Source organism: Hydractinia symbiolongicarpus, chromosome 5 (genome assembly GCF_029227915.1).
Source record: "Hydractinia symbiolongicarpus strain clone_291-10 chromosome 5, HSymV2.1, whole genome shotgun sequence".
Taxonomy (NCBI): Eukaryota; Metazoa; Cnidaria; class Hydrozoa; order Anthoathecata; family Hydractiniidae; genus Hydractinia; species Hydractinia symbiolongicarpus.
Window position 1 is genome coordinate 27,881,436 of NC_079879.1, and position 26,771 is coordinate 27,908,206.

At 33.7% G+C, this 26,771-nt stretch overlaps 3 protein-coding genes across 3 annotated transcripts; 2 read left to right on the forward strand and 1 right to left on the reverse strand.

Annotated features, from left to right (window-relative positions):
- The first annotated feature begins 22 nt into the window (after window positions 1-22).
- Window positions 23-17,045, forward strand: LOC130645812 (myosin heavy chain, striated muscle-like). The gene is made up of 6 exons (XM_057451916.1): window positions 23-1,258; window positions 1,647-1,684; window positions 3,811-3,904; window positions 13,015-13,055; window positions 13,265-15,529; window positions 16,248-17,045. Exons 1-6 carry the CDS (start codon window positions 592-594, stop codon window positions 16,470-16,472), a joined length of 3,330 nt encoding a protein of 1,109 aa, XP_057307899.1. The 5' UTR covers window positions 23-591; the 3' UTR covers window positions 16,473-17,045.
- LOC130645813 (uncharacterized) lies at window positions 9,884-11,645 on the reverse strand. Its single transcript, XM_057451917.1, has 2 exons — window positions 10,369-11,645; window positions 9,884-10,256 (listed from the first exon to the last, which is right to left on the reverse strand). The coding sequence occupies exon 1, from the start codon at window positions 10,966-10,968 to the stop codon at window positions 10,384-10,386; it is 585 nt and encodes a 194-aa protein (XP_057307900.1). The 5' UTR covers window positions 10,969-11,645; the 3' UTR covers window positions 9,884-10,256; window positions 10,369-10,383.
- Window positions 17,046-22,223: 5,178 nt separating the features above from the next.
- LOC130645814 (uncharacterized) lies at window positions 22,224-26,240 on the forward strand. The gene is made up of 3 exons (XM_057451919.1): window positions 22,224-22,775; window positions 23,091-23,956; window positions 24,268-26,240. The coding sequence occupies exons 2-3, from the start codon at window positions 23,114-23,116 to the stop codon at window positions 26,050-26,052; spliced, it is 2,628 nt and encodes an 875-aa protein (XP_057307902.1). The 5' UTR covers window positions 22,224-22,775; window positions 23,091-23,113; the 3' UTR covers window positions 26,053-26,240.
- Window positions 26,241-26,771: the final 531 nt, after the last annotated feature.

Sequence of the window (26,771 nt, forward strand, 5' to 3'; positions counted from 1 at the left end):
ACGCAATGCGGTATAAAAACGACGGGCAAACCCTTGGATTTTTCCACGGGCTATTATCTCTTTAATAATAGCCATACTTTGTCTGTCTGTCCGAGAAAGCCGCGTCCTGTTACGGAAACACGAAATGAGATATATAAAGGATGGCAGGCCCAGTGGATTTTTCCACTGGTTAACAGCTAGTCAATAAGTATTATGCAATATGTACGTACGGTTTTCTGTGATCAAAAATTTGTCCAAGGTGAAAAATATTCTGAACCCACCCCAGTTCTTTTGAGGTTTTTATTATGTTAAATGTTTATGTTTTGTTTATGTTATAGATGAGTCCCGAAACATATTAGTTAACAAAGTTACACAAGAAATTACTGCTGAGCCAAACACTGGTAGAGATATTAAACCATCAATAGGTAACAAAAGACAATAGAGTACTATAAAAGTAACTCTTTTAAGAATTTTATTTCCTGATCGAGGTATGGGTTTTTACTGTTAATGTTAACAAAAAATGTGTGATTAAATATCTTCAATGCAACTAATCATATCATAAAATAAAACAGAAAGTGTTAAAAGAACACAAGAATCAGGTCATCCGGCCCAATGGCAAGTCCAATATTTCACTCAAAGCAACACAATTACAGTAAAAATAACAAAACTATTAACAAACAATTATTAAAGGAGTTACAAGAGAAGATACTGCAAAAAGAACAACAACCACAATCACTAGATTTACCGCAAGAAGAAGTGCTACCATCACCACTAACACGGCGACACACACTACCACTTCGACTGAGACAAAGTCAGAAGCAAACTGTACCGTGGCTAAAGCCACTACCACGACCACGACCATCTCAACGACCATTACTATCACAACGACCATTATCATTATATGAACCACGTCAGCAAACACAAGCTGAACTAGAAACAGTAACATTGCAAGTATCACCACCATCTCAGGAAGCAATACCACGGTGTACCAACTCACTTAAAACGGCACAGTCAAAGAGATATTCACATCCAGTGCCAAATAGATCTATGTTAGAAGACCTGAGACCAGCTGTATTCACACCAGGAGAAAGAAAGATGACTTCTCCAGAAAAATCATTTCCTACTAATGTAACATCAAATAAAAGTGCTGAATTTATCCCGAATGAAAATGAAATAAGACAAAATCAACCAGATTTTGAAACAGCAAGAGCAATGTTTGAGAAATCTGCAACTAACAAAACTAAAAAATATGTAATAACTGAAAGGAAAATCTTGAAAGGTAAATTCTTATAACTTTTACTCATTATATAGCTTGAAATAGCTAAAAATTATAAAAGTCCCAAGAGTTTTAGTTAAGTGAAGTCAGGAAATGTGATAAAAATGTCACGCTAATGAGGAAAATAAGGAGCTAATATTGAGTGGACACTCTTTGTCTGTATTAAACTTTAAGACCAAGGTAAAAAACTTGCGTCTTCGCGAATTTAAAATTTTAATATAATTTTAATAGGGTTAATTTCATTGTAAACCTGATCTATTATATTTGCTTTGAACTGGATCGATCTGCAGGTGCGTTCATCCACCGAGGGTTGCAGAATGTGAGGAATAAAATGTTCTATTTGATAACTAAGCTTTATTAAAATCTATAAGTTTAATTTTCATACACCTAGGTACTTCTTTGGAAGAAGAAACATCGCAGATGCATCAAGTGAGTTTTTCCATCACATTGTTATGTTTTCTTTTCTTATTAACCCTATTCGGTCCGGGGTTTTTCGAACATACTATGACCGGGGGGGGGGGCGGATTCCGCCCCCCCTCAATAACTTTTCATAGGGTTGTTCAAATTGAATCAAACTTGGCACACTTATAGTACGTCATAAAAGGAACAAAATGGCGCCAAAAAAAATCTGCTTGCGTCAGCACATTTTCTGTGACGTCATCAAAAGCTTAAAAATTGTTAAAAATGCCACTATCTGCTTAAAATATAATTACTTTTGTTCTAGAGCGAATTTTTACATTCTGTTTGAAGTTTCTGAAAGCTAAATAAAAGTTATTCAACATATCTTCCGGTTTTTACATGGATCTGATAAAAAATTGCCAAAAATTGCCCGAAAATCCGTTTTTTTTCGATTTTCGGGTAAAATCCGACAAAATCGGGAAATCGGATTAGTCACGTGTTCAAATTAATCAAAATGATTCTTCTTAATGAAACAAAGTTGTGTTGCAAGTTTCAAGTTCTAAGGATAATCCTAACAGGAGTTATTATATTTTCTCCATTATAAGGATTTCATAGAGATTTTTAGGGGTAGTTTCGAGTAATGGCCAATATCAAAGCCTCTGAAAGGTATGGGACCTAAAAAATTTGCATGCAGGTGTCTAATAGATAAATGTTGAAACTCAGTAAGTATCATAGCCATATAACAAAGCAATCAGGAGTTATTAATAAAAAACCGTCAGGGGGGGCGGAATCTGCCCCCCCCGGACCGAATAGGGTTAAAAGCCAGTAAAGTTTTCAACTTATTGATGTAAATGTAAAACTCGGGAGGAATTGCTAAACAAGTGAACTCAATAGAGAAAGGTGGGTATATAATAATAAGCAGATATGTATGTTTATACGTTTGCATGCTCTTCGTTGAAAATGCAGATTAATTTACTCTAGGTAAGTAATACTTCATGATGTACAGCCGACTGGATTATTGTCTTACTAAGACTGGATAAATCAGATATTGAACAACTATGGACATGCGATATCTGTTTTTATATACCTGATTAATCTTGAAAGTATATCTATGTTTTTCAAAAATACAAAAATTCAGAACAATTCAAAAAAGTTACTGTACTTTCAATCAGTGAGGTATAGTAAGTTAGGTTAAATCAAAAGAAATTAATGTTTGAAAGATTTAAATACTTCAAAATCAACAATGCAACTGATCCCAGGTAAAACAAAACAAAAATCATATTAACGTAAATAACAGGATGGAATATCAAGGGTTACTAGACGGACGGATTTTGCTACAACTATATTATAATACCGTGATTTGGGGGGGATAAGGACAATTTTCAGCATGTTTGCTTGCCTTCTTAAACGTAGCACAAACAGAACCAACTAACTGGCGTCTCATTAGTATATTTTTTTTAGGTTAAAAACCCATACATTGGCCTTAAGGTGTCTTTAATTTTTTTAACTTTGTCTTCCTTTTTACCCAAAAATGGGGAGAATCAGAACATACAAAGTTTCGAACTAGATAGGTACATTTATAATGTTTTGTATAGATATCTTGTAGCTGTGGAATATCAGTTGATATGAATATCAGTTTTAATAAAGAAGTTTTACAACAAACATATATATCCCAAGATTTACTTTATGTCTTGAGGCCTGGCCCACTGTGAAAGCCAACATGAGTGTTAGTAACAGCAAACAAAACACTGAAATTCAAGAAAGTGTCAGTTCCAATTTTATAGGTAATCTTTAAAATTCCATAGCCATATAAAAACAACAAATAAAACCAGGATGTTAAATTAGAGCCATTGGTTTGAATTCACTTGGAACTGAAGAACAACATGCTGTCCTTTCTGGAGGCAACCATATGTACCTGTATTTCTCATCACTTGGTCAAATGTAAATGTTGCTATATGTCTGGGGTCAACATGCACACACAGGTTGCTTTTTAAGTCATTTGAACGTAAGAAAGCTCCTTCGAATGTTGAATCAGACAGGCATTTTTCGACAAAACCAAGATACAACTTCCTTGCGACTTGAAGTTTGCTACCAAGGAATGTTTGGAATGATATCTTCCGAGCTGATATCATAAGTACCTTTTAATGAACTTTTAGACGGAAATTGAACAAGTTACACCAAGTTCATTTGGAAGACGAAGAGCAGTATTTGAGAAATCAGCAATAAGCGAAGTTCAAAAGGATTTAAAAGGTATATATCTAATTAATTTTATGTATTACCTTTTCTTTTTCTATTAAAGTGTTTATCAAGAAATTTCGTTGGGTTCTTTTTGCAAAGTAAAAATCTTACTAAATTTTCCTAATCGCAAATTTTAAAAACTTTCAAATTATAGACTTTTAAGCTATAAAAATGATAAATTTTAATGTAGTAAATATATAAAATTAATGTATAGCGAGTAAAAACTTTTTAACTAAAAATTCTGAAGTCAAGTCGTGCAATTTTTTTTAAAAAAACAGCCTTTCGCGTAATTAAAAAACGTTAAAATTTTTGTGTTGCTATCAAGGTTAACTCTATTCATTTCAAAATTGGCATATTTAGGTACGTTCTGAAAGAAACAAATCATAATCGGAAACCCTAAAAGTTTTCCACATATCACTTTTTATTTAAAATTGAATCTTTTTAATTGTAGAACAAAGTTTAACGATGTGTGAAGTTTCTGATAGCGAAATAAAGGTTTAACATTTTGCTTAATGCCAAGAATTGCCTGAAAATACGATTTTCCTGTTTTAAGTAAGATCTAAAAAAATCGGCAAATCGGGATAATCACGTGTTTAAACTTTACATAATGTTTCCCGTTATAGTTCTGTTGTGGGTTTCAAGTTTTTTTGGATAATCCTAACGAAAGTTTTAAAATTTCCCTATTGTAAGGATTTCATAGAATTTTAAAGAGTAGTTTCGAGTAATAGCGAATATTTAAGAGAGCTACAGGAACTAACAATATGGCATGTGTCTAATAGCTAAGCATAAAAAGTCAGTCACGGGGTGGGGTGGAGTACCTTGTGTTTATAAGAGGTTGATGTTTACCCTCAATGGCGAATATGAGAAGCATATTTTCCGGTGTTTACATAATTTACATGAAAAAGGTCAAAATATTGATTCGGTCCTTTCCCCAGTGTATTTAGGGTTGAAAAGAGACTCAATATGTATTTTCTTAAACAGCAAATTATATACTATATATTATATACTAGAAAAACATACTATACTCATTATCAACCTTTTGATCATTTAACTAACCAACTTTTCTAAGCAAGAAATAAAAGGTTTTGTTAGGCGAATTTCAAACTTACGCTCGTTTCGTTATTTTGATCAAGTATATAGACAAGTATAAAAGCAAATCTGTTATGCAGCTAATTTCTAAAACATTTGATATTGACGAACTTATTGCAGTAGGTGACTAAACCGTTCACAACAAAACTTGTTGACCATTTTTTTGAAGCATCAGGGACGAAATATGATCCAACCCTAGGTAGGTTAATGACGCTGTTAAAAAACATAAACTGAGATATCTGCTATAACCGCTCGTCGAAATGCTTCCAATGTAAGAGAATTTGCATAACAACATTGGAGAATCAGTGTTTTCAATAGTATACTTTCTATTTTTGTCATTGTTATAGTGTAAATATGAACTGTGTCCAATTTTTTATTCCTGGTTCGTGAGATATTTAAGGTCAAAGTAGCCCCACGGTCGTCGCCATAGCAGTGTCAATTTGTACATTCTGTTAGGTAAAATACTATCTTGTGTGACGTAAACAAACGTATTCTGAATTAAAGAAGCAAGGGAACGCTAAACTGTGCCATTTGCAAGTATCTGAGAGTAATTTTATTTATCAGGTTTGGAAATGAATATCTTCTGCAGAATATAATGATATTTCACTGTTATGAATATGATTTTAGAGTTTTAGAAATGAATTATTACTTAGAAAAAAATAAATACTAGCTACGTGTATTCATATTTATTATGAAATTTTTCTTGTGTTATTTTTATATCAAAACATCTTGAAAGACAACACGTGTTTTATTTAATTTGCTAAATTTGAAAACCAAACCTCAAATGATTATGCGCAATAAAGTGTCCTAAAAGCCGGTTTCCATACAGCTGCATTTTGCGCCTAGTCGTAAAATGCGCCGCGACCTTTATCGTTGTAAAATACGTAAGAAAAACATGTGGATAAGACGACTTTCCATAGAAAGAAGAATAAAAGGACTGTACAACGTTTTGCTTAAGGATTTAATGTCGTCAGATCACGAGTAGTCTTTTTAAGTTTGTTTACAATGTTGTTTCTTTGTGTCTCCACAGACTCATTAAATATTTTGGTTTTCATCTAATTCACTTGAATGAAATATATTCTGATTCTCTACATTATTTGCTTTGACAAAAATTTAACACAGAAACGAGATGTTGATAGCCATTTTGAAATGATATAATTTAAAATTCTTTCGTAATCCATGCACATAAAAAAAATCGAAAAAATAAAAATTAAATTAAATTATTTTTTTGACATTTCTGCCATTTTTTGGCTCAAAATTACCGACATTTTGCTTTTATTTCGAGCTATTTTGAACCGGAAAAATTCTAACAAAGTTGACAAAGAAGAGTAAATATTCAAATATGATGCAAACATTAATGCCAATTCTTTAAGAAAAGATCTGAAATTCAATTCCTTCAGTATTAAAAACATTTAAAAATATCCTTACAGAGTGGGCACATCACACACAATAAAAGCAATTACAACACACATACCTTTTCGTGCAGCTGTTTAATTGTGTCTTAAATAAAGTTTTCTCGCCGGATTTCTAACAACAGGTATGGACACATAGCCGATCTCACTTCATTGGATAACCTTCAACCTTCAAAAGGAAGTATTTTTTATTTTCGTTTACTATTTGTTATTTGCTTTTTTGAAATGTTTTTTAAAAAAAATTTGAGCACAAACATTTTTCGTGTATTATCCAATTGGAAGAATATTTTTGTCACTAATGCTTTGCGTAATACGTCATCAATGCGCAGGGGACATATGCAGTACACAACCATGCCTCCTGCTGTAATTCCATGATGTCCGCGGAATCAGCAGTAAGTGGAATACGTAGTTTGCTTCTGTCTGTTATCAGAGACTTGGAAGAGCCTGTAGATGACAACATACTTGATTCTGCACACAGGTTGCTAGACCAAATTAGCCGACAAATGATAAGGCTTGGCAACTGGGGTGATGATGACCTTCTCAGCGTTAATAACACCTTAAATAGATTAGTTGATGACAGTATTGAAAATAATGAATTTACAGTTGGCTACGAGGTTCCTTTTACATGTTTAGAACGTGGTAGACCGAAGGTAAAATTAAATTACGAGCAGCGTTGACATTGCCCGCATGTTAACTGTTTCTGTAACGACAGTCAAAAGAAGAATGTCAGAACTTGGACTAACTCAACGTATGTTATACAGTCATGTGGACGAGCAATCACTCGATGATAAAGTGCAACGTATTTGTATTGAATTTCCTAATATTGGATATAGGAGACTGATGGGTGAATTATCCAGACAAGGAATCAGAGTAAGTCGAACTAAAGCAAGAGAATCTCTCCGGAGAGTTGACCCTATTGGGGTTACTGAAAGGTGGTTACAATCCCCAGTTCACCGACGTAAATATTACGTACCAGCACCGTTATCCTTGTGGCACATAGATGGAACCCACAAACTTATTCGGTATGTGTTCAGGGAATATACCTATATGTATATAAACTTGTAACCTTTTTTGTATCGCACCGTTGTACAATGTGTGCAATTAATACTTAGAGTTTCTTAATGTTTCCAACACATAATGTACCCATTACTATTTCTTATTTGGATGGGCATAGTTGTTTATGGTGGCGTGGATGGATGTAGTAGAGTCCCAGTATTCCTAAAATATTCGAACAATAATAAAGCATTAACAGTTCTTCAGTGTTTTACAGACGCAATCCGTAAGTACGGCCTTCCTTCACGTGTCCGTTCCGACAAAGGCGGTGAAAATGTCGATGTTGCATGGTTCATGTTAAACCACCCCTTGCGTGGTCCAGATCGGGGAAGTATGATTTGCGGTAAGAGTGTACACAATCAGAGAATCGAACGTCTTTGGAGAGACGTTTTTACTGGCGTGCTGAAACTGTATTACAATTTTTTTTACTATATGGAAGATTGTCATATGTTAGACCCTTCCTGCGACATGGATCTGTTCTGCTTACATTACATATTTTTACCAAGGATAAATCGTCATTTGGATATTTGGCGACAAGGATAGATTGGCCATAAAATGTCCTCTGCTAGAGAAAAAACACCAATGTAACTATTTATTGAGGGGTTAATGAACAACCAAAACCAAGTCAATTACGACGCAGAAATAGCAGCTCTTATTCAAGTAAGTACATATATTTTGCAAACAAAAACTAAACGCAAAAAATAACAAAATATAAAAAGAATACTTTAATTGGAGAAACTTTCGCAAGAGAAACTTTCGCGAAAATGCCGGAAAATCGCGAATTCGCGAAAGTCTCTCCCGCGAAAGTTTCTCCAATTAAAGTAACAAACAACATAGCAACCTTAATAACAAACAAAATAACAAATAAGTTGTTCTCAAAATATAGACTACTATCTTAGAAATGTAAAAAAATGCTTGACTTTTCTACAGGATGACTATGATTTCTATGGGATTGACTGGGATGGTCCCATACCTGACAATAATGATGTGGCTAGAGTAGATGTTCCTGAAGCTTCAGCGGTATTAACACCTGAGGATTTTGGCATGACCACTTATTTTAATATTCGACGATATTTGTTTTATCAGTAGTGCAATGGTGCTGAAAAATATTATCCTAATTTACATATATAACCTAAAGTTCAAAAAATCTCTCACATTCAAACTGTAGAGCAGAAATTATGTTGAACTCGAATTCTTCTTTGAAATTATGCACTATAGGTAAACGAATTGTTTCAGTGCATACAAATGACTTTAGATAGACACTTTTATTTTCTTCCGTGCAGGTAACATGAATTTCAGGGCTCGAAATTTAGGAATTTTATATGATGTTGCAAATTTCAATAGCATTTCCAAGTGCTTAGAACTCATATTTTCGACCATAAATTTAAACCATGATAATGTATTTCGTTCTCTCTCTTTTGTTGATTCGGAATATTCAAAGTCTAAATCATTAAATGTGAGTGGTTTATCTTCAGAAACAAATGATGATTTGAATATGTTAAATTTCTTTTAACTATGTCCATTAAGTTCAGGTATTTTAAGCCTTCATGTATGGCTTTAAGTTGCCTCTCACGCTTTAAGACTAACTCCTCAAAAATTAACATACATAATAAGGTTTCCCTATTATGCATGGTGACTGGTAAGGTAGCATCCCATTGTGAACTGTGTGAACTAATTGTTCAAATGCAGGACCTTCTTTCATAACAAACACATCATTGATTTCTAGGTCACTTGTGCATTCTTTAATTTTATTTATAAATTGCAACAAGTTCCCTGTTGCAACACTAAGGGGAACAAGACGTATGATATACGCAAACAACCTCGCCAAAAAAGTGTATAAAAAGCTGAAGTTAGACACGACATATTTTGCTATTCGGATAGGCAATAATATTGATAGAAAATTTCTCGAAATTTCAATTTTCGTTAGGTCAGTCTGTAAACACGTCCTCGCGGGCGAGATAGTAAAAAGAAAAAAAAAGTAAAAATAGTTACCAAGATGGGATTCGAACACACGACTACTCCCGTGTCGGTGCTCAGAGAGGCAAAAATTTCCATTCTTGTAGGACACATTTGCGTTTTAATACAAGCTCACGAGCTTGTAATTATATCAGCAGTGAGGAAGGTGTCTTCACTTTTCGACACATTACATCATAACAATATGGCTGCAAAGCAGAAAATGATGGTCCTCCTTGTAAAATACTATGCGCAATGGCAACACCAACTATTTTAAACAAAATAAGGTTACCAGCAGATCTCTTTGGGATCGAATACACACCAATTTGCTCAAATAACTCTTTATCGACACTTTCAAAAAATTTCACAAAAAATTCTATTTTAATTGCACCTGGATCTATGCCATCTTCATTTTTAAATTCAACAAAAAAACTGTCATTTAGTAAAACCTTTCTGGCAAGGGCACATTTATAAAACGTAAGAAATATTACTAAATATACTGTAAATATTACCTCTTTCAATTTTCAGATAATGGTTTTCCTCTGTTTGGATACGTTTCTGGTATCTTGATATAATATCAATTAGGGTGGTTTCTTTTCCTTTAATAATCATTTCTACAGTTTCATCCGAACAATAGACATTGCAGCTACAGCCTCTAATCGACTGAGAGAGTAATCTGGAAACATTTCTATTAAGTGATTCTTCACTTCAACTTTTTGTTCTTTTTTCGGTTGCATCAACATCTCTGGTATAGTTCTTTGTATACCACTGCAACTTCCATTACAAAAATTAGCATGTTGATTCATAGCTTCTATGGAAACTTTGGCAGAGCAATTGAAACAGGTCTCATACAAATCCTAAAGAGCAGAAATACATTCCCATTATGAGGAAAATCTACAGTTCTTAGATTAGAACTCATAAGGATCCATAAGAAATTTATAACGTTATTAACAAGCAATGCTTATATACCATTTTATTAATTTCTTAATTTCCATTATTTGTAACAAGACTGCTATTCTCATCATCCAGGAGATTTTGTAGAATTAGTCGCACAAAAGATTTTGCTTGACCAAAAATTGTCTTTACGAACTGTCCATTATATCCTCCAGCTGGGACAGGGATTGAAATTAATTCTCTACAATTCCTTTCATTCCTTAGCAACTCAAACCCACCACCAATTCTAATTTTTTCAAAATTCTGGTACAATACTTCAGAAAATTGTCCTGAAGATTCAGTAAAAGGAAATGTTATTCGTTTCTCACCCAAACCAGCTAGTAACAGATTTACTTTTGTTTCTATGTCTGGAGTGCTTGCATCTGTTTTATTCGAATAAACAAATGTCAAAAAACCATTTCTTGTTTTTGGTGAGTTGTACCTATTGGCAGGTATACCTATCCTGCGGTTGCTGACATGGTTAAACCGTCTTGGAGTTATTGAAAGTCCAGGTGAAACGCTGAAGGGAAGAGTTGAAGTGGAAGCAGTGACTGACATCGATGCTGGTGCCATTGTGGTGATGTTGGTGGTGCTCACAAACCTGGTGGTGGAAGAAGCTGAAGGGTTATTTAACATTCTACTACGAAATAATCGCGAAAACTCTGCACCAGCGTTTCGATAGATGTTATGTTTCTTGTAGTTTGGCCAGTATTCGGTGGTTGCTGTAAATTGTCAACCATACTCAAAAAAGTTTGTGCACATCTTGTTAAAGCCTCTTGGAAGTTGTTGTTTTCGTCCGCCATATTTTTTTACCAGAATTGCGGAGCAGTCGAACGGGTCTTGGCACATTAAGAGAGACTGAGAAAGAAGGCTATCAAAAATAAAAACATGCTGTCGAAAAAAAAAACATAACAACGTGTGCAAAAAAAGGTTTCGTACACTTAAAAAATAAATAAATGCCAAAGAAAATAATAAGAAAACGACAAAAAAAGTAATTGCTTCAAAAAAACTAAATCTAAACTCGAAAATAAATTTAATACAAAAAGCCCTGGGGGCTCTAAGAATTTCCGCTCGCTACCAAAATATTTGATGACAACCTGCTAATTCGTTGTGTTATCGTGCCAAACATTCGAAGAGGTTTGGTGCATGAAGCTCTGAAGATAAAGCACACAAGTTACATTATATCTTACAACAAACGCAAACAAAACGAAACGTGTCATAATAAACTCACATTTTAAAAGAAATTGCTAACAAAAAATACAGCCTATCATTCATGGTTGAAAGTCTTGCGATTGAAACGTTTATGGTCTTAAACGGCATTTAGGTGGCAAAAAATCAAAATTTTGATGTGACCATCATTTTCAGCATACTTTTTTTATTAACTGTGCCAATTTTTGTCGAAAATAAAGTAGTTTTAATTTTTGGACAAATTTTGGCCTGAAATGACATTTAAGTGACAAAAAATCAAACTTTTGTATCATCATCATTTTCAGCATACTTTATTTGTTAACTGTACCAAATTTGGCCTAAAATGACATTTAGCGACAAAAATCAAAATTATGATGTCACCATTATGTTCAGCATACTTTTTTTGTTAACTGTGCCAAATTTTGTCGAAAACAAATACCAATTTTGGCCTGAAACGTCATTTACTAGTACTTAGGGAGCTTGGGAAAAGTACGAAGTTTAAATCTGTGACGTTTCAATTGACCATTTGAGACAGGGTTAGTTAGTTAGTCAGGTATACCAACACTATCCTTCTCTCAGAGGAACGTGAAATCCCAAGGTCGATTTTTTCTTAAAAAATGATCCGAAAGAAAAAAACGACGGTTTTAAAGAATTTCCTACGCCTTCGGGCGCGGAAATTCAATAATATTCTAAAAAAATGAATCCTGCCAAAAATATTTGCATGAAACGAAAAAAAAAATTACACGAAAAATAATTTTCGCACGAATTGCTCTTCATACCCCATCGCATGTAAATGCGCGAGGTCAGCAGTATTATTCTGATAATGTGCATGCGTAGATCAAAAGTCACGGCGCTTTTTACGACTGGGCGCAAAATGCAGTTGTATGGAAAGCGGCCTTAAAAGTGATTTTTTGATAGCAAAACAAAACTGAAATAGTCTCAAAGTCTTTTTCTGTTTTTACTGTTTACCATGTTGCTAATTTCTTGAAAATTATTTTTTCTACAGTGATTTTGTTCTAATGGAATTTGGCTTGTCTTATTCACCGCCCGAAGCTTGCGATAAATTCCCTTAAAAAGTTTCCTCTAAGGTATCTGCAAAGCCTTCATCAATAACTTTTTTTGAAAGGCCATCATACAAAAAAAACGTACGGAAAATTGATCACGAAATGTTGACGAAAGCGACAACGTAAAAAAGATCAAAACAACTACTATCATATTGTGACAACATCACACTTATATTTGCTTTTTCTGTGTGTTTTTATCAGTTTGACTTTTTTTCAAAGATATCGTTTTACTAACTAACTTAAAATGGTACTTTGCGAGTCAAAGGGAAACCGGTAATTTGGTTTTCAGGGATTCACCCAATCTTCACTTACTTATTGGAAAGATTAGGTCGTAGATGACCCCGTCAACAATTCTTAACGTTGCTATTGTTGTGATTAAAACCAACACAATATTACAATCGTTTACAACGTTTAATTACGATATTTTTAGAAATTTCAATTGAGAAAGAGGAAGCATCTCATATTCTTGTGGTAAGTGAAATCGTTACTTTTATACGTATAGTAATGCAAAAAAATATCTTTTACGAGCAAAATTAATTTTATCACAGAAAAACATTGGATAAATATAACAAGTTTTTCAATTTTTCTTTATGTCTAACAGGAGCGTGAAATTCACGGGAAAGCTTGAGCAACAAAATATGTATGTATGTATGTTATTGTAACTTTTTCGTTTACTTCAGGACAAAGTAGAATCTGTTGATGGGGCTGTTCTCTCCAAGACATTGGAAAAAACGGGAGACCAAATTACGCTAATGAAGAAACAATACAATCAAGAAGTAGAAAACTTAAGATCACAATTACGTGAAGATCAGCAGCAGGTATATACAATATCAGAGAGTTTGGAACAAGCTAGAGTTTTTCAAGAAGAGTTAGAAGCAAAACGCGACGAAGTAATGTCGCTGCATGCACAGCTAGCAAAAACAAGAGAACAAAATATACAAGAGCTAGAAGAGCTGAGGATGAAACTAGTTGACAAGGAAGCTGAAATCGATCGTATAAAACTAAAACAACCAGAGGCTGGACGATTCTGCGCTGAAATTTCAGCTTTACAAAAACACTTAGTAATAAAGGATACAGATGTAACTTCTCTATATGCACAGTTAGCAAAAACAAGAAGTAAAAACTTGAAAGAGCAAGAGCAGCTAAGAACTGATCTATTAAACACAAGAGCTCAACTTGAACTGTTTAAAGCGGATCATCCCGAGGTTAAACAACTTCGTTCTGACTTTGAAACCTCTCAAAAAAATTTAGTAGCAGCGAAAAAGAAAATTTTATTTGTTAATGCCGAACTAGAAAAAGCAAGAACTGACAGTCAACAAGAGAAAGAGCAGTTGAGAAAAGACCTGGCTGACACAAGAGCTCAACTTGAACTGTTTAAAGCGGATCATACCGAAGTTAAACAACTTCGCGCTAATTTTGAAATTTCTCAAAAAGAATTATTAGCAAAGAATGAGAAAATTTTCTCAGTTAATGCCGAACTAGAAAAAGCAAGAACTGATAGTCAACAAGAGAAAGAGCAGTTGAGAAAAGACCTGGCTGACACAAGAGCTCAACTAGAAGTGTTAAAAGCGGATCATCCCGAGGTTAAACAACTTCGCGCTAATTTTGAAATTTCTCAAAAAGAATTAATAGCAAAGAATGAGAAGATTTTCTCAGTTAACGCAGAACTAGAAAAAGCAAGAACTGATAGTCAACAAGAAAAAGAGCAGTTGAGAAAAGACCTGGCTGACACAAGAGCTCAACTTGAACTGTTTAAAGCGGATCATACCGAAGTTAAACAACTTCGCGCTAATTTTGAAATTTCTCAAAAAGAATTAATAGCAAAGAATGAGAAGATTTTCTCAGTTAACGCAGAACTAGAAAAAGCAAGAACTGATAGTCAACAAGAAAAAGAGCAGTTGAGAAAAGACCTGGCTGACACAAGAGCTGAACTTGAACTGTTAAAAGTGGATCATCCCGAGGTTAAACAACTTCGTTCTGACTTTGAAACCTCTCAAAAAGAGTTAGTAGCAGCGAAAAAGAAAATTTTATTTGTTAATGCCGAACTAGAAAAAGCAAGAACTGACAGTCAACAAGAGAAAGAGCAGTTGAGAAAAGACCTGGCTGAAACAAGAGCTCAACTTGAACTGTTTAAAGCGGATCATACCGAAGTTAAACAACTTCGCGCTGACTTCCAAACCTCCCAAAAAGACTTTGTAAAAGATAATGAGAAACTCGCGTGCCTTACTAAAGAAACAGAAATAAATCAAAAGCAACAAAAAAAAGAACAACCAAAGAATCTAACACCTGAAGCGATAGCGGAGGTTAGTTCTTCCATAATTGACGCTAACGAATTAAAAAATTGCACAAAGGTTAACAAAAATAATTTCAATGATGAACAAAGCGCTCTTAGTGCTTGGGTTATAGATCGTTATGAAATAGTTATGACAGAACAAGTGATGGTGGAGGGGTCTTGGGGAAATGTTAAAGTTGGTCGACTTCAAGGTAATGGTGTGGCTGTCAAAAAAATTAATTCATTGATTCTTTCAAGTGACAATCGTGAACGGTTTGAACTTGACGTAACCATAGCATCACATTGCTGTCATTCACGCCTTGTGAAATTTATCGGCGCAACAAATGAAGATGGAGTACCATTATTTGTCATGGAACTTCTTGAGAGCGATTTACGAAGTTTGTTGTCACGAGAATCGTTGGGAGATCGTGACTGTTTGCAAATAGGATTCGACACAATATGTGCATTAAATTATCTCCATCGGTGGAAACCTGCTCCTATCATTCATAGCGATGTCACTAGTTCGAATATAATGCTGTATCACGATGGAGATGGATGGAGAGGAAAACTAGCAGGTTATGAGGTGACTAATTCTTCTCGACTTTTCCTAATGCAGCATCCAGGAACTTCACTCTACTGTGCACCTGAAGCAGCTATCAATCAAACACCGAAGGTGAGTGATATTTTTAGTTATTTTTTACCTGTTTTTACATTGAATTCACCAATTTCTAAATATCAAGAGAAACGCGGAGTATAAAAAAAGACGGTAATTTCTGATTTGTAATAAATTTATTCCATTTTTTGCGCTTTGCAGAGAAGATTAACTTGAATTCCATATTTTTTATTTATTTTACAAAAATAATAGAGTAAGACCTGGATTTCCCAGCTGTTTATTCATATACCACCAAATCTTCCAGAAGCAAAATTAGGCTAAAGTAGGTAATTTTTACTTATTAGAAATTTCAGTTAACGGAAGTAAATTTCTATTCCCTGTGGGGGCTTTGAATAATCAGGAGTGTACTGTACATTGGGAAATGTTTTCAAAACCATAGAGTATAAAGACTTCCCTTAACGCTAAAGCTATAAAAATAAATTTAATTTTATTTTATTTATTCCGCGATTATTTCAGTTGCGATTCAGTTCTCTGGTATTCAAGGGTTGTATGGGGTCATTGGGGATAGTTGAAAGTCATTGGGAGTCTTTCGGGATCGTTTCACGGTTTACTGTTACCAAATACAGAATAGTCGATATTACTTAATGAGGATATGGACTTCGAAATTTTCCGTCATGTGTCAACTTTTTTTCTCGCTGACTGTGGTTTAAAAAATCATATAATAATGTCACAACACTTGACACATGCTTTGTTATACATGGTTAAATCTGTCTTTTAGCTTGACGTATACAGTTTCGGTGTTTTATTTTGTGAAATGTGTACACGAGAACTACCGGCACCTGAGCAACGTGAAGAACAAGTCAATATGGTCACCAACACTGCATACAAAAGTCTTATCGAAGACTGCCTAAAAACATGTGTCGAAGATAGAATAGACAGTGAGAACGTATTATCAAGGTTTGAACGATGGAGATTTTTTAGGCTTGGCAATAATGGTTTTTAAATCTACTTAGACTACCTTAATAGTTTGTCAGTCGCAAAATTTAATACTGCATGAAGTGTGGGAAATTGAAGGGGAGCCGTGGAAAATCTCTAATGATCTGTAAATCTTTTGAAAGATTCGTATAAGGTAAACAATCTATAAATACTGATATCGCAAAAAACAGTTCCGCAGTATTTTTCTATGAAGGCTGAGTCGTAAAAATTGATTTTGCAATTTGCAATTTTTTAAGGGGTCAATTTTAATTTAGTCGTTTTTTTTATACTGATCAGAATATAAAAATGGCGAAAGCACATTCGCCATTTTTAATGAATATTAGGACTTTTGGATGGATAACTATAGGGCGCTTCCAAAGTGTCATAGAGTGGTTACGTTGGAACTTTGTCTCGTGAGACTTAGCTATTCGCGATTTCAGATGTTGTTAAAGTTTTTTTGAGAGAATTTTTTTTAATTTTTATATTCGCAAAGCTTTTCCAAAGTTTTTGTCTCGCAAAAGTTTCTCCGATAAAATGTACTAAAACTGTAAATTTTTGGAACCTGGTATGTTTTTTATACAAATATATATATCATATTTGACACCTAGACGCCTAATATATTTTTGTTAAAATGCTTTTTTTAATGATCTATCTGTATCAAAATTTTTGATACGAGAAACATGGTAAAGCGTATATAATTTATTTTTTGTTGGGGATCTTTTAAGCTCTTCTAGAAGACATTTATTATTTTTTTAATTAAGACTTAATCCTAGAGGCCGTGCTAAAGCATGTTGATAACGTCACGTGGTGATTTTACGCACGAACTTTCTTTCATGTATTATCATCGAAACAGGCTCGCTTAAAATCTTATTTCACCCACAGGGAATCTTGGTAAAATCAAGTGAGATCTCAATTACCTGAGCTGACCCTCGTTTAGTACGAGAACGCTTTATTTCTTAAAGCTTACTGTACATTGCGCTACCGCAACAATAAACTTGGTGTGCATACTCGCGACAAGAATTTTGAAATAACGAAAAGTGATTACAAACTATTCAAGCCACTGCTAGCATAACGTTGCATTTTTTTAAGATAACGTTAAGGAAAAATATGAAAAAATTAGAACTTGGAAATGTTTCCCAAGTATTTATACCAAACTATATAGTCTTTAAAAACAAATTTTCGTAATACTTTTGTCGGTGTCATTTGGCGTCTTGTTAGCAGAGAATCGTGTTCACGAGAAAATAAAAATAAAAAAAAAATTATTTTTTTTTTATTTTTTTTTGCGTTCACAGCGTTACTATAAAGATTTTTGATTATTGTTTAACGCAAATATGCACACAAGGATTATCGTTGCGTTAGCGTGCAATGAAAACCAAGCTTTAGAATAGCCACTGAAATTGACAGTGTATTTATTATTATTATTATCGTAATTTCGTTAGTGTTTAATTAAACAGATACTATCTGCCCAGAGAAAACACAGCATCTTGGATGACACTGTGCGCGGAAGAAAGGGTTTGGTTGTCAATGCAGCTTGACAGAAGTTTGTATGGCCGCATATACTGTTTTCAAAACTAGACGCAAGTCCGCTAGTTACACTGCAAAGATCGCACAGCCCATAAAATAATTTAAGGAGCGGAGTAACAAAATCAACCTAGACAGCCTGTGATTGCTCACACCACGGTGATGAGCGGCTGCCACTTGTTATGTGAGCACCTGAGTTACCTGTTCTTCGAAACCGAGTAGATATGTCAGGGTACAACGAACTAGCTGAATTGCCGTCTTTCAATAGTGTTTTTCTTGCGCATAATAATCAAAAAACAAACAAAAGATTAAGTACCCATTAAGCGGACAGTTGAGTGAAGTCATTATTTTAAGAGTTATGCGTAGCTATAGCTAGCTAGCTATGCATGATAATACTATTGTTAGATAGAAATGGTTATAAGTCAGGACACTTGATTCTATATTCACAAAATTGCAGCCTTTGTATATGTGTTAAAAAAGGTAAATCTTGTTTTAGTTACGTATATACTTGAACCTCAATATTTACAAATTTGGATAAAAATACCCCTCAAACATATGGCTGAAAAACTAAAAGTAAAAGCCAATCATGCGTTCTAGTAAGTCGCGCAGAAAAGATCTTTGCTCTAGTCGCATTATTTGACATGCGCTAAAAAACAAATTTTGCCGGCACACGAAAAGTCAAAATGGCGTAATCACGCTTAACGTTAAAAGCGTTACTTTAACACTAATTATTATCATCGCCTTAGTGTTGATATCATTACAAACAAATATATATTAGCGTTATTAATTTTATAGCGCTGAGTGTTAGGGCTAAGGTATTAGTGCCTTCAACGCTAATTAACGTTAAGTGTTTGTTATTAAATTTCCCTGGACAAATAAATACTTGAATAAGTCCTGTGGGAGCTAATTTTCCAGAAATGTTTTTTTTTTTGAGAACTGGAACTTATTGAAAGGGAGGGTTAGGGTTATTGGAAGGAAGGAGTTTAATCCAGTATTTATGATAATGTACTTTCATTTTTCACGTACATATATATATATACGTTGTTTATTAAACATCAGTATAACTACAAAAATAATCCATCACCGAAAAAGAAGCTTTTGCCATCGGTTGGAGTTTTGCAAAATTACACATTTACTAATACCCCGTTCGCACCTAAAGTTAAAAACATGCTTTAATGTGGTTTTATAAAACCATGTTTTTTATATACCCGTTCATACCACAGTAGAACCTGTTTTAACGAAGCCAGTTGTAATAAAACTAGTTTTAATAAAATAATTGTTTTTATGAATGCTTGACAGCCTAAATATTCAGCTTAGGGACATTGTAAAACAATAGCCATTTTTATGATGTCATGAATTTTTATTAATTTGCCTTTCTTAATTTCTATTTAATGAAGTAAGGCTACTGAAGTTTCACCCTAAACGCCAAATTTACTTAAGACGCGCTGCAATGGCCTTATAATTTTTCAAAAAGGCCGCCTACGCTTTAAGCAAAAATCTGTCAGACTGTTGAATCATTCAGTGAAATTTTTGACGAAAATTTCGTGAGCGCAGATGTATGTCTTTCTTGTTAAACTTTGTTATGTTACTTATGCTATAACCTTTAACAAACATGGAAGAATTTTTTTTAAATGGAAAAATATAATTTACAAATGTCGGTAACATTTAAATCACGTCATACATACGAGATTACGGCACGTGTCATCAAGCGTAGTGTATTAATGAAATGTTGTAATAGAATAGGGGTAAAATTTAATTGTAGTAAAACGACGTCATTGCTGCATTTAAATTTCGCTCCCAATATCAAGCCTGTACTTCACTCAAGGAGTCCACACATCGCTTTAGAAACATCTTGGTAACCACCTGGTCATTATCATATATTAATTATTATTATTATTTACCTGGGACAGCCTCTTCAGTTCCTAATAGAACTGTTATCAATGAGGGTCATGCAAAAGGGATCCTAGTGCTTTTCAAGCTTTCATTTGATCTACGAAAGGCGTGCAAGGCACGAAAAATGTAAATATAGCTTATAATCAATATTAGCTTATAATCAATTATCTTACAATACTTTTAATAGAATTAAAAAAAAATCACAATAAACAAAATTTTGATGTCGAAACCTCAAGTGACTGGTCATGAATAATACAGGTATAACTTCTTTCAAAACATAAACGTCTCTTCAGTGAAGATGATCTCCGTAAAATTTGAAAAACTCTCTAAAATTTGGCACTGTTACCGGTGTTAAAAGTATGTTACAGTAATTTAGTTTGAGTATTTCGAAGAAGTTTGTTAAATTTTTAATTAATTCATCCATCTTTCAAAAATCAGCAGTACATCTTGACTGTCTAATCTATTTTCAATATTCTCCACCAAACAGCGTTGGATAAGATCTTTGTAATTCGTATTGGTTACCATATCGACTTGTTCTTGACGCTGTTCAGGTACTGGTAATTCTTGTGTACACATTTCACAAAATAATACACCAAAACTATAGACGTCAAGCTAAAAAATGAAAGGTATACTTCGTATACTTAAATGTTTTAAAAACTATACTATTAAAATCACTTAAGGCAATTTAGTTATGAATTTGTTCCTCCTACCCATCCATTTTATTCTCCAGAGATTATTCTCTACCTTCAGCGGTTTATTTTCAAAGACTTTTGTTCTAGATGAGGTATAAACCAGGAAAATTTTGACCTCTACTTCTTCTTTATAACGAGAACATGTAAAAAGTTCTTTCCATTTTTGAAATGCAAGTGGGATTTTTTACATTTTGTCGGAGCTGGTTGGAAAATTTTGGAAATATTTGTTCTGTTATATAATGTGGAAGTAAAAGAGATGAAAAAATTCAAATAAACTAAAAAAAAAGTTTAAAAATGTCATCAAACTTGTTGTTGTCAAATTACTTTTTTATTTCGCCTAGCTACTGTGAAAGGTTTTATTTTATTTTATTTTATTTTCTCCTTCCTTTGATGGAGTGGTTAAACTACCCTACCCCTTAAAATTCAGACCCAATATACCCCCTTCCTAAAATAGAGTTAAATGAGAATCAACTTTACCCAAGAAAGAAGTACTATGCTCAAATAAAAAAAAAATTTCAAAATAATCGAGTGCCTACTACACTTTTAATAGTAAAAAACGGAAGAAAAAAGTAGTTATTGTTAACCCTATTCGGTCCAGTTCTTTTTGTTATGCTGCATGATTATGATACTTCTTTTGACTTTTTTCATACTTATCAATTTTATGCCAAATTGTTAGGTGCCATACCTCTCAAAGCCTTAGATATTGGCAATTACTTAAAACTACACCTTCGGTTAAAATTATCCTTAGAACCTGAAACTTAAAAGACAACTTTTCATCAATACAAATCATTCTGTAACTTATGGACACGTGATTGATCCGATTTGCTAATTTTATTGAATTTTACTTGAAAATCGAGAAAAACCGCATTCCAGGCGCTATTTAAAAACCGACAAATATTTAAAAAAAAATTTATTGGCTGTAAGAAACTTTAAACAAAATTTGAAAATTCGCTCTAGAACTTAAGTAATTGAATTTTAAGCAGATAGTGGCTGTTTTGACAAATTTAACACTCCCGATGACGTCACAAAAACAGTGCTGACATAAGCAAAAATTTGTTACTGCCATTTTATTGTGTGTGACGTACCATACCCCTAATTATAACATGTTTAAGAAACCCTGGACCGAATAGAGTTAAGCATGTAAGTACAGTTAAACTTTACTATAATTCCATTTCAATATGTGTAAAAATACATTATGTTAGAGTACCACATAACACAATTAATTCATTTATTTCTTTGTTAGTCTGAAAAAATCCGATGATTTGATTGGTTTACGGCTTATTAAACCAGGGCTTTGTATATAGCAATACTAACCGGTTTGGGAAGCCATTATAAAAATGGTAACATAAAAGCGTAAAGAAATAAAAATATTTCCATAGCACAGAAAAAATATAAAAGTACGTCACCTAAAACCAACTTTTTGTTTCCATTCATATAAACAATGATTTGAAATTGTTTTGTGAACTTACAAAAGTTTAAAATCGAACGATCTTAAATTCTAAAAGTATAAAAATCGAACATGCGTTTTAATTCTTCCTTGGTGGCTTGGAAATATCAACTTAAAAAAATAGCTTTGTTGTTTTTTGTTCACAAAGGAATGTTTATTTTCAGATAAGATGCAGTCAGGTAATAAAACGGATACTGACCGGTTTTGATGTTGGACTGTAAAATACAAAGCCCTCGGTCAGGGCAACCTCGTCCCCAGGGCTTGTTAGGCTTTTTATATTTGGACGGCCTGAACAAGGCCCTGGCCCTGGCTGGTCACGTGACAAATTTGATTGGCCGTAAGAACTCGCATAATTAAAACGCGTCCCGCGAGTGATATTAGAGGCAAAATTATGTGGCGAGAAAAAATCAAAATTCGAGAACTTTTCGTGGTGATGGACCGCGGATTAGCAATTCAAAAAGTAGCTCTTTAAAAATGGTGGCTGTTATTTTGTGGGTGTTGCGTTTGGTTTGGTTTTTGATGTTGTTCTACTAGCTAAATGTAGCTAGATTCAAAATTTTGGAAAAACATTATTTTTGATATGGAACTGCAACAGTTCTGAAAGTATTTTACCAGAAAGAAGATTAACAATAACTGGTTGAAAGCAGGTTTGAGCATCTTGTGTTGCTAAAAACTCACACTGTTAAATGAACTGAAGAAGGAACGAACTTCACAAGCGATCAAAACTGTCATACATATATAGCTAGCTATATGTAACATAATGTTTAGCTATGGAAAAGTAAGTGCATATCATCTTGTGTGCTAGGGTAGACTTAAAAATTCTTATTAATATTTAATATTTTGCTTTATGATTTCTTGTTCCTGCATTGAATATGGGTAGGCCTCGTATCCTACACAGGAACCTTAGGCTATGTACCATTTTGTGTTCTGTTAAAGTATTACTTTGTAATTTGTGTTCTCACTGTACTTTCAACATTCATCATTATTGTATGATATTCTTGTGTATGGACAATATATACAAATCCTTGTCAGTAAAACCCTTACAGTAGTTTTGTTTGTTCTGTTGTAATATTTCTAATTCTTAAATTTTCAGAAAATGGAGAATGCAAACATAGCATGGCAGCAGCTGTAACACCAAAGAAGTTTTATCCAAGAAAAAATGTTTCGCAACAGGGAGTGTGTAGATTATGTGGAAAATTCACTCAGCAGAGACACCTAATCAAAATTTTTTCTAAAATTGGATTGGCAAAAAATCTTGCTTCAAAAGTGCATGAAGTGTGTGGCATAGGTATCAACGAGCATGACTGTATAACGAAAGTCGTTTGCCGAACATGCGAATCTTTTATTACCAAGGTTGACGAGTACAGGAACTCTTGTCACAACGTCCAAGGTGAACTTAATCGAAACATGTCTGTCAAGAGAATGCTGCTACCAGAAGATTGTAACACAATCACAAGCAAAAATGAACCTTCTCGTAAGAAATTATTTGATTTAACAAACGTACAAAGTGCAGATAACATTGATAAAGAGAATATTGAATCAAGTGACAGTATTTTGAAAAAATTGAACAATGTTTTTGGCACAAAAGAAGTACCCTTTATTGGGAAATTAATGTGGGAGACACCTGGTTTTAAAGATGTTTTTGTCAAATTATTACTCTCTGATCTGAATATGGCATGTAAAAGTCTATGCAGGAGAGATGAAAATGGTTCAACTTTACTTAACAATACCTATGATGGACTTTCAAATTTGCAGATCAAAAATATCAAAACTGAGATGTTGAAAATCCCCTATTTTGTCGATATTCTGGAAACAATTGCTGGTGATATTGAAAACAGGCAGAGTGAAATAAAATATGCTTTCATTTACTCAATTCTGATGCAGTCACGTTGGCACGAACTAAGTTTATTTCAAAGAATTAACACCACTCTTTTAATAGAAGGTGGTTGCAGTAAACAGGTATGTATATACATAATATAATAATAAAGGATTTTGTGTAAGCAATTGAACTGATTTTTATTTATTCTCACATTACTTTTAAGCTTTTCAGCAAGAGACCTGTGAATCTATCAATTTATTTTTTTAATTTTCTCAATATTGAGTTATCAGTACCTTTTTTCACTTGTTCAGCCTTATCAGTAAGGCTGAACAAGTGAAAAAAAAAAAAACAATTCAAGGGCTGAAGCCAAATTTCCAGTTTCTTATAAAAAAGTGTAGTCTACAGCCTCATTTGTTGAAAATAATCTATTTATATTGGCTTTTGTTTTTAGTTGCAGATACGGTTTCAAAGATTAGGTGTTTGCTTGTGCCCGAGCAGAAGAGAGGTTTTATTGGATTTGATTGGTGGTCATTTTCGTGATGGTGTCATTGATAAAGTTAAAGGTGGAGCTGTGTTTCGAGGGACAGGAGATATGCATAAAAACAATCAAAATGAAGATCTCCATCTATTTGCCACAAATTTGATTGAAAACCGTCTATCATTTGACCATCTCGATAATGACAATCCAAAACGTGATATTGCATTATTACCACTGAGTACATTTTCATTAAACATTGCAGAGTGGAGGGAATATATCAGAACTTCAAAAATTTTGGTTGGGCGTATTTTGTTGGATTTTTTCCCAAAGTTCAAATTTCTGAAATCATTTGTTCCACAACACATTGATCATCAATATAGCCACGAAATGGGGGAACGGTCATTCATTGCATCTATGCCTATCATTAATGCAAATGAAGCACACTATGCTGATTGTGTAAAGATACTTCGAACGTACGAAAAATGGATCGCAGAAATTTACCATGAAACAGGCATGTTGCAAAACATGCCAAACCTTGATGATGGACCACTTCTTGAAACCTTCCAAGCCAACCCTGGTCAGAAATTTGCACACATCAATTTTACAGATTCTGATCCCATGAAAGAAATGAAAATTGTGTTTGGTGGCGATCAATTAACACGTGTAAGATTTGCTGGTGCAAAAGATTTACTAGCTGGTGCACATACTCCTAGCCATCGATTTGAACACTGCTCTCCTTTTAAACCAGTAATGTGGCATACCAAAGCAGCTCTTTTGCAATATTCATACCACCTCTTGCATAAACCTGAATCCATTGCTGAGAATGGAACGATAAAGTATTTTAGGGAGAAGCTTCGTCGAAAAAATGTTACTCCTGCTAAAGTACTCGATTCTTTTGATGGTTGTGAGGAATTATTTATCAGTCTTGGACGTGCATATATTGTTGTTGCACTGATGAAGTTTTTTGGAATGGAAAGTTTGGAGGATAAACCATCTGTTTACCCTTTCCCTACTAACTTTGTTCATAAATCTGATGCTGAGAAAGACGCGTATATGAATAACATATTGACAAAGTTTTTAGATGAATACTTGCTGCAGAAATCCCCACCAAGAGATGGTGATGATTTTGTTGAAAATTATGGTTTTTGCGTAATATTTCTTACGATTCTGGTTCTGCAACTCAAGGATGCAGCAAAAGAAGGTGATGGAAACCGTACTCTTATCAACCAAAAGATGCTTTTAAATGTGTTTAAATCTTTAGGTTCTTACAGCAAATATGCTCTGGAAATGTTTGTCAGCATTGCTCAAGTTGAGTGTTTACTGACACCACGATTATCTGAGGAGTTTAAGTGGGGGAATTTTGTCAACTGGCGTGGCGGTAAGGGGAAAAATATTGAAGACGACCTTGCTCAGGAGATTGTGAATAAAGTTTCCAAAAATATAGTTCAGAGAATGGGTCCTAACAAGACAATATCATCTATAACTAAAATTACTAAAGCTGCTAACGGAATTAAAGAAATCCTGGAAAATTATGACAAAAATGCTAGTATACACAGATCCTCTACACAACATAGCACCAGTGATGCTTTTGAAGATGAGAATGAAATGATATTAGATCTTCTCGAACTAAAACCTTTTCACCATTCATCAGGTCGTTTCCATAACAGTTTCCCAGCTATAAAAAGGTCACCTTTGCGCTATATGAACGTGACAGATTTTCACAATTGGTTGAAAAAACACAGAGATGAACTAGTTTGAAATTAGTTGCATTTATTTTTTTTAAATATTTTTTACAATTTTATGTTATGATATATATTATATACCTTAAAAGTGAGAAAAAATATTAATTCGAGTTAACGTACAAAAAAGATATGCATCTGAAATTTCACAAGTGGAAGCTTTTTTTGTTTGAGTTCTTTTCTAAGTTTGATGGACCAGAGTTCTTTTCTAAGTTTGATGTTTATGTGTAATATGTGTAAAAATACATTATGTTAGAGTACCACATAACACAATTAATTCATTTATTTCTTTGTTAGTCTGAAAAAATCCGATGATTTGATTGGTTTACGGCTTATTAAACCAGGGCTTTGTATATAGCAATACTAACCGGTTTGGGAAGCCATTATAAAAATGGTAACATAAAAGCGTAAAGAAATAAAAATATTTCCATAGCACAGAAAAAATATAAAAGTACGTCACCTAAAACCAACTTTTTGTTTCCATTCATATAAACAATGATTTGAAATTGTTTTGTGAACTTACAAAAGTTTAAAATCGAACGATCTTAAATTCTAAAAGTATAAAAATCGAACATGCGTTTTAATTCTTCCTTGGTGGCTTGGAAATATCAACTTAAAAAAATAGCTTTGTTGTTTTTTGTTCACAAAGGAATGTTTATTTTCAGATAAGATGCAGTCAGGTAATAAAACGGATACTGACCGGTTTTGATGTTGGACTGTAAAATACAAAGCCCTCGG

What these genes read in the sequence shown, in the direction of transcription:
- LOC130645812 (XM_057451916.1), top strand. Translation starts at nt 592, where the DNA reads ATGGCAAGTCCAATATTTCACTCAAAGCAACACAATTACAGTAAAAAT. An exon ending in AAACATCGCAGATGCATCAA is followed by an intron (nt 1,685 to 3,810) that starts GTGAGTTTTTCC and finishes ATGAACTTTTAG; the next exon opens with ACGGAAATTGAACAAGTTAC. An exon ending in CTATCAATCAAACACCGAAG is followed by an intron (nt 15,530 to 16,247) that starts GTGAGTGATATT and finishes TCTGTCTTTTAG; the next exon opens with CTTGACGTATACAGTTTCGG.
- LOC130645813 (XM_057451917.1), bottom strand. Translation starts at nt 10,968, where the DNA reads ATGTTAAATAACCCTTCAGCTTCTTCCACCACCAGGTTTGTGAGCACC.
- LOC130645814 (XM_057451919.1), top strand. Translation starts at nt 23,114, where the DNA reads ATGGCAGCAGCTGTAACACCAAAGAAGTTTTATCCAAGAAAAAATGTT. An exon ending in AAGGTGGTTGCAGTAAACAG is followed by an intron (nt 23,957 to 24,267) that starts GTATGTATATAC and finishes TTTTGTTTTTAG; the next exon opens with TTGCAGATACGGTTTCAAAG.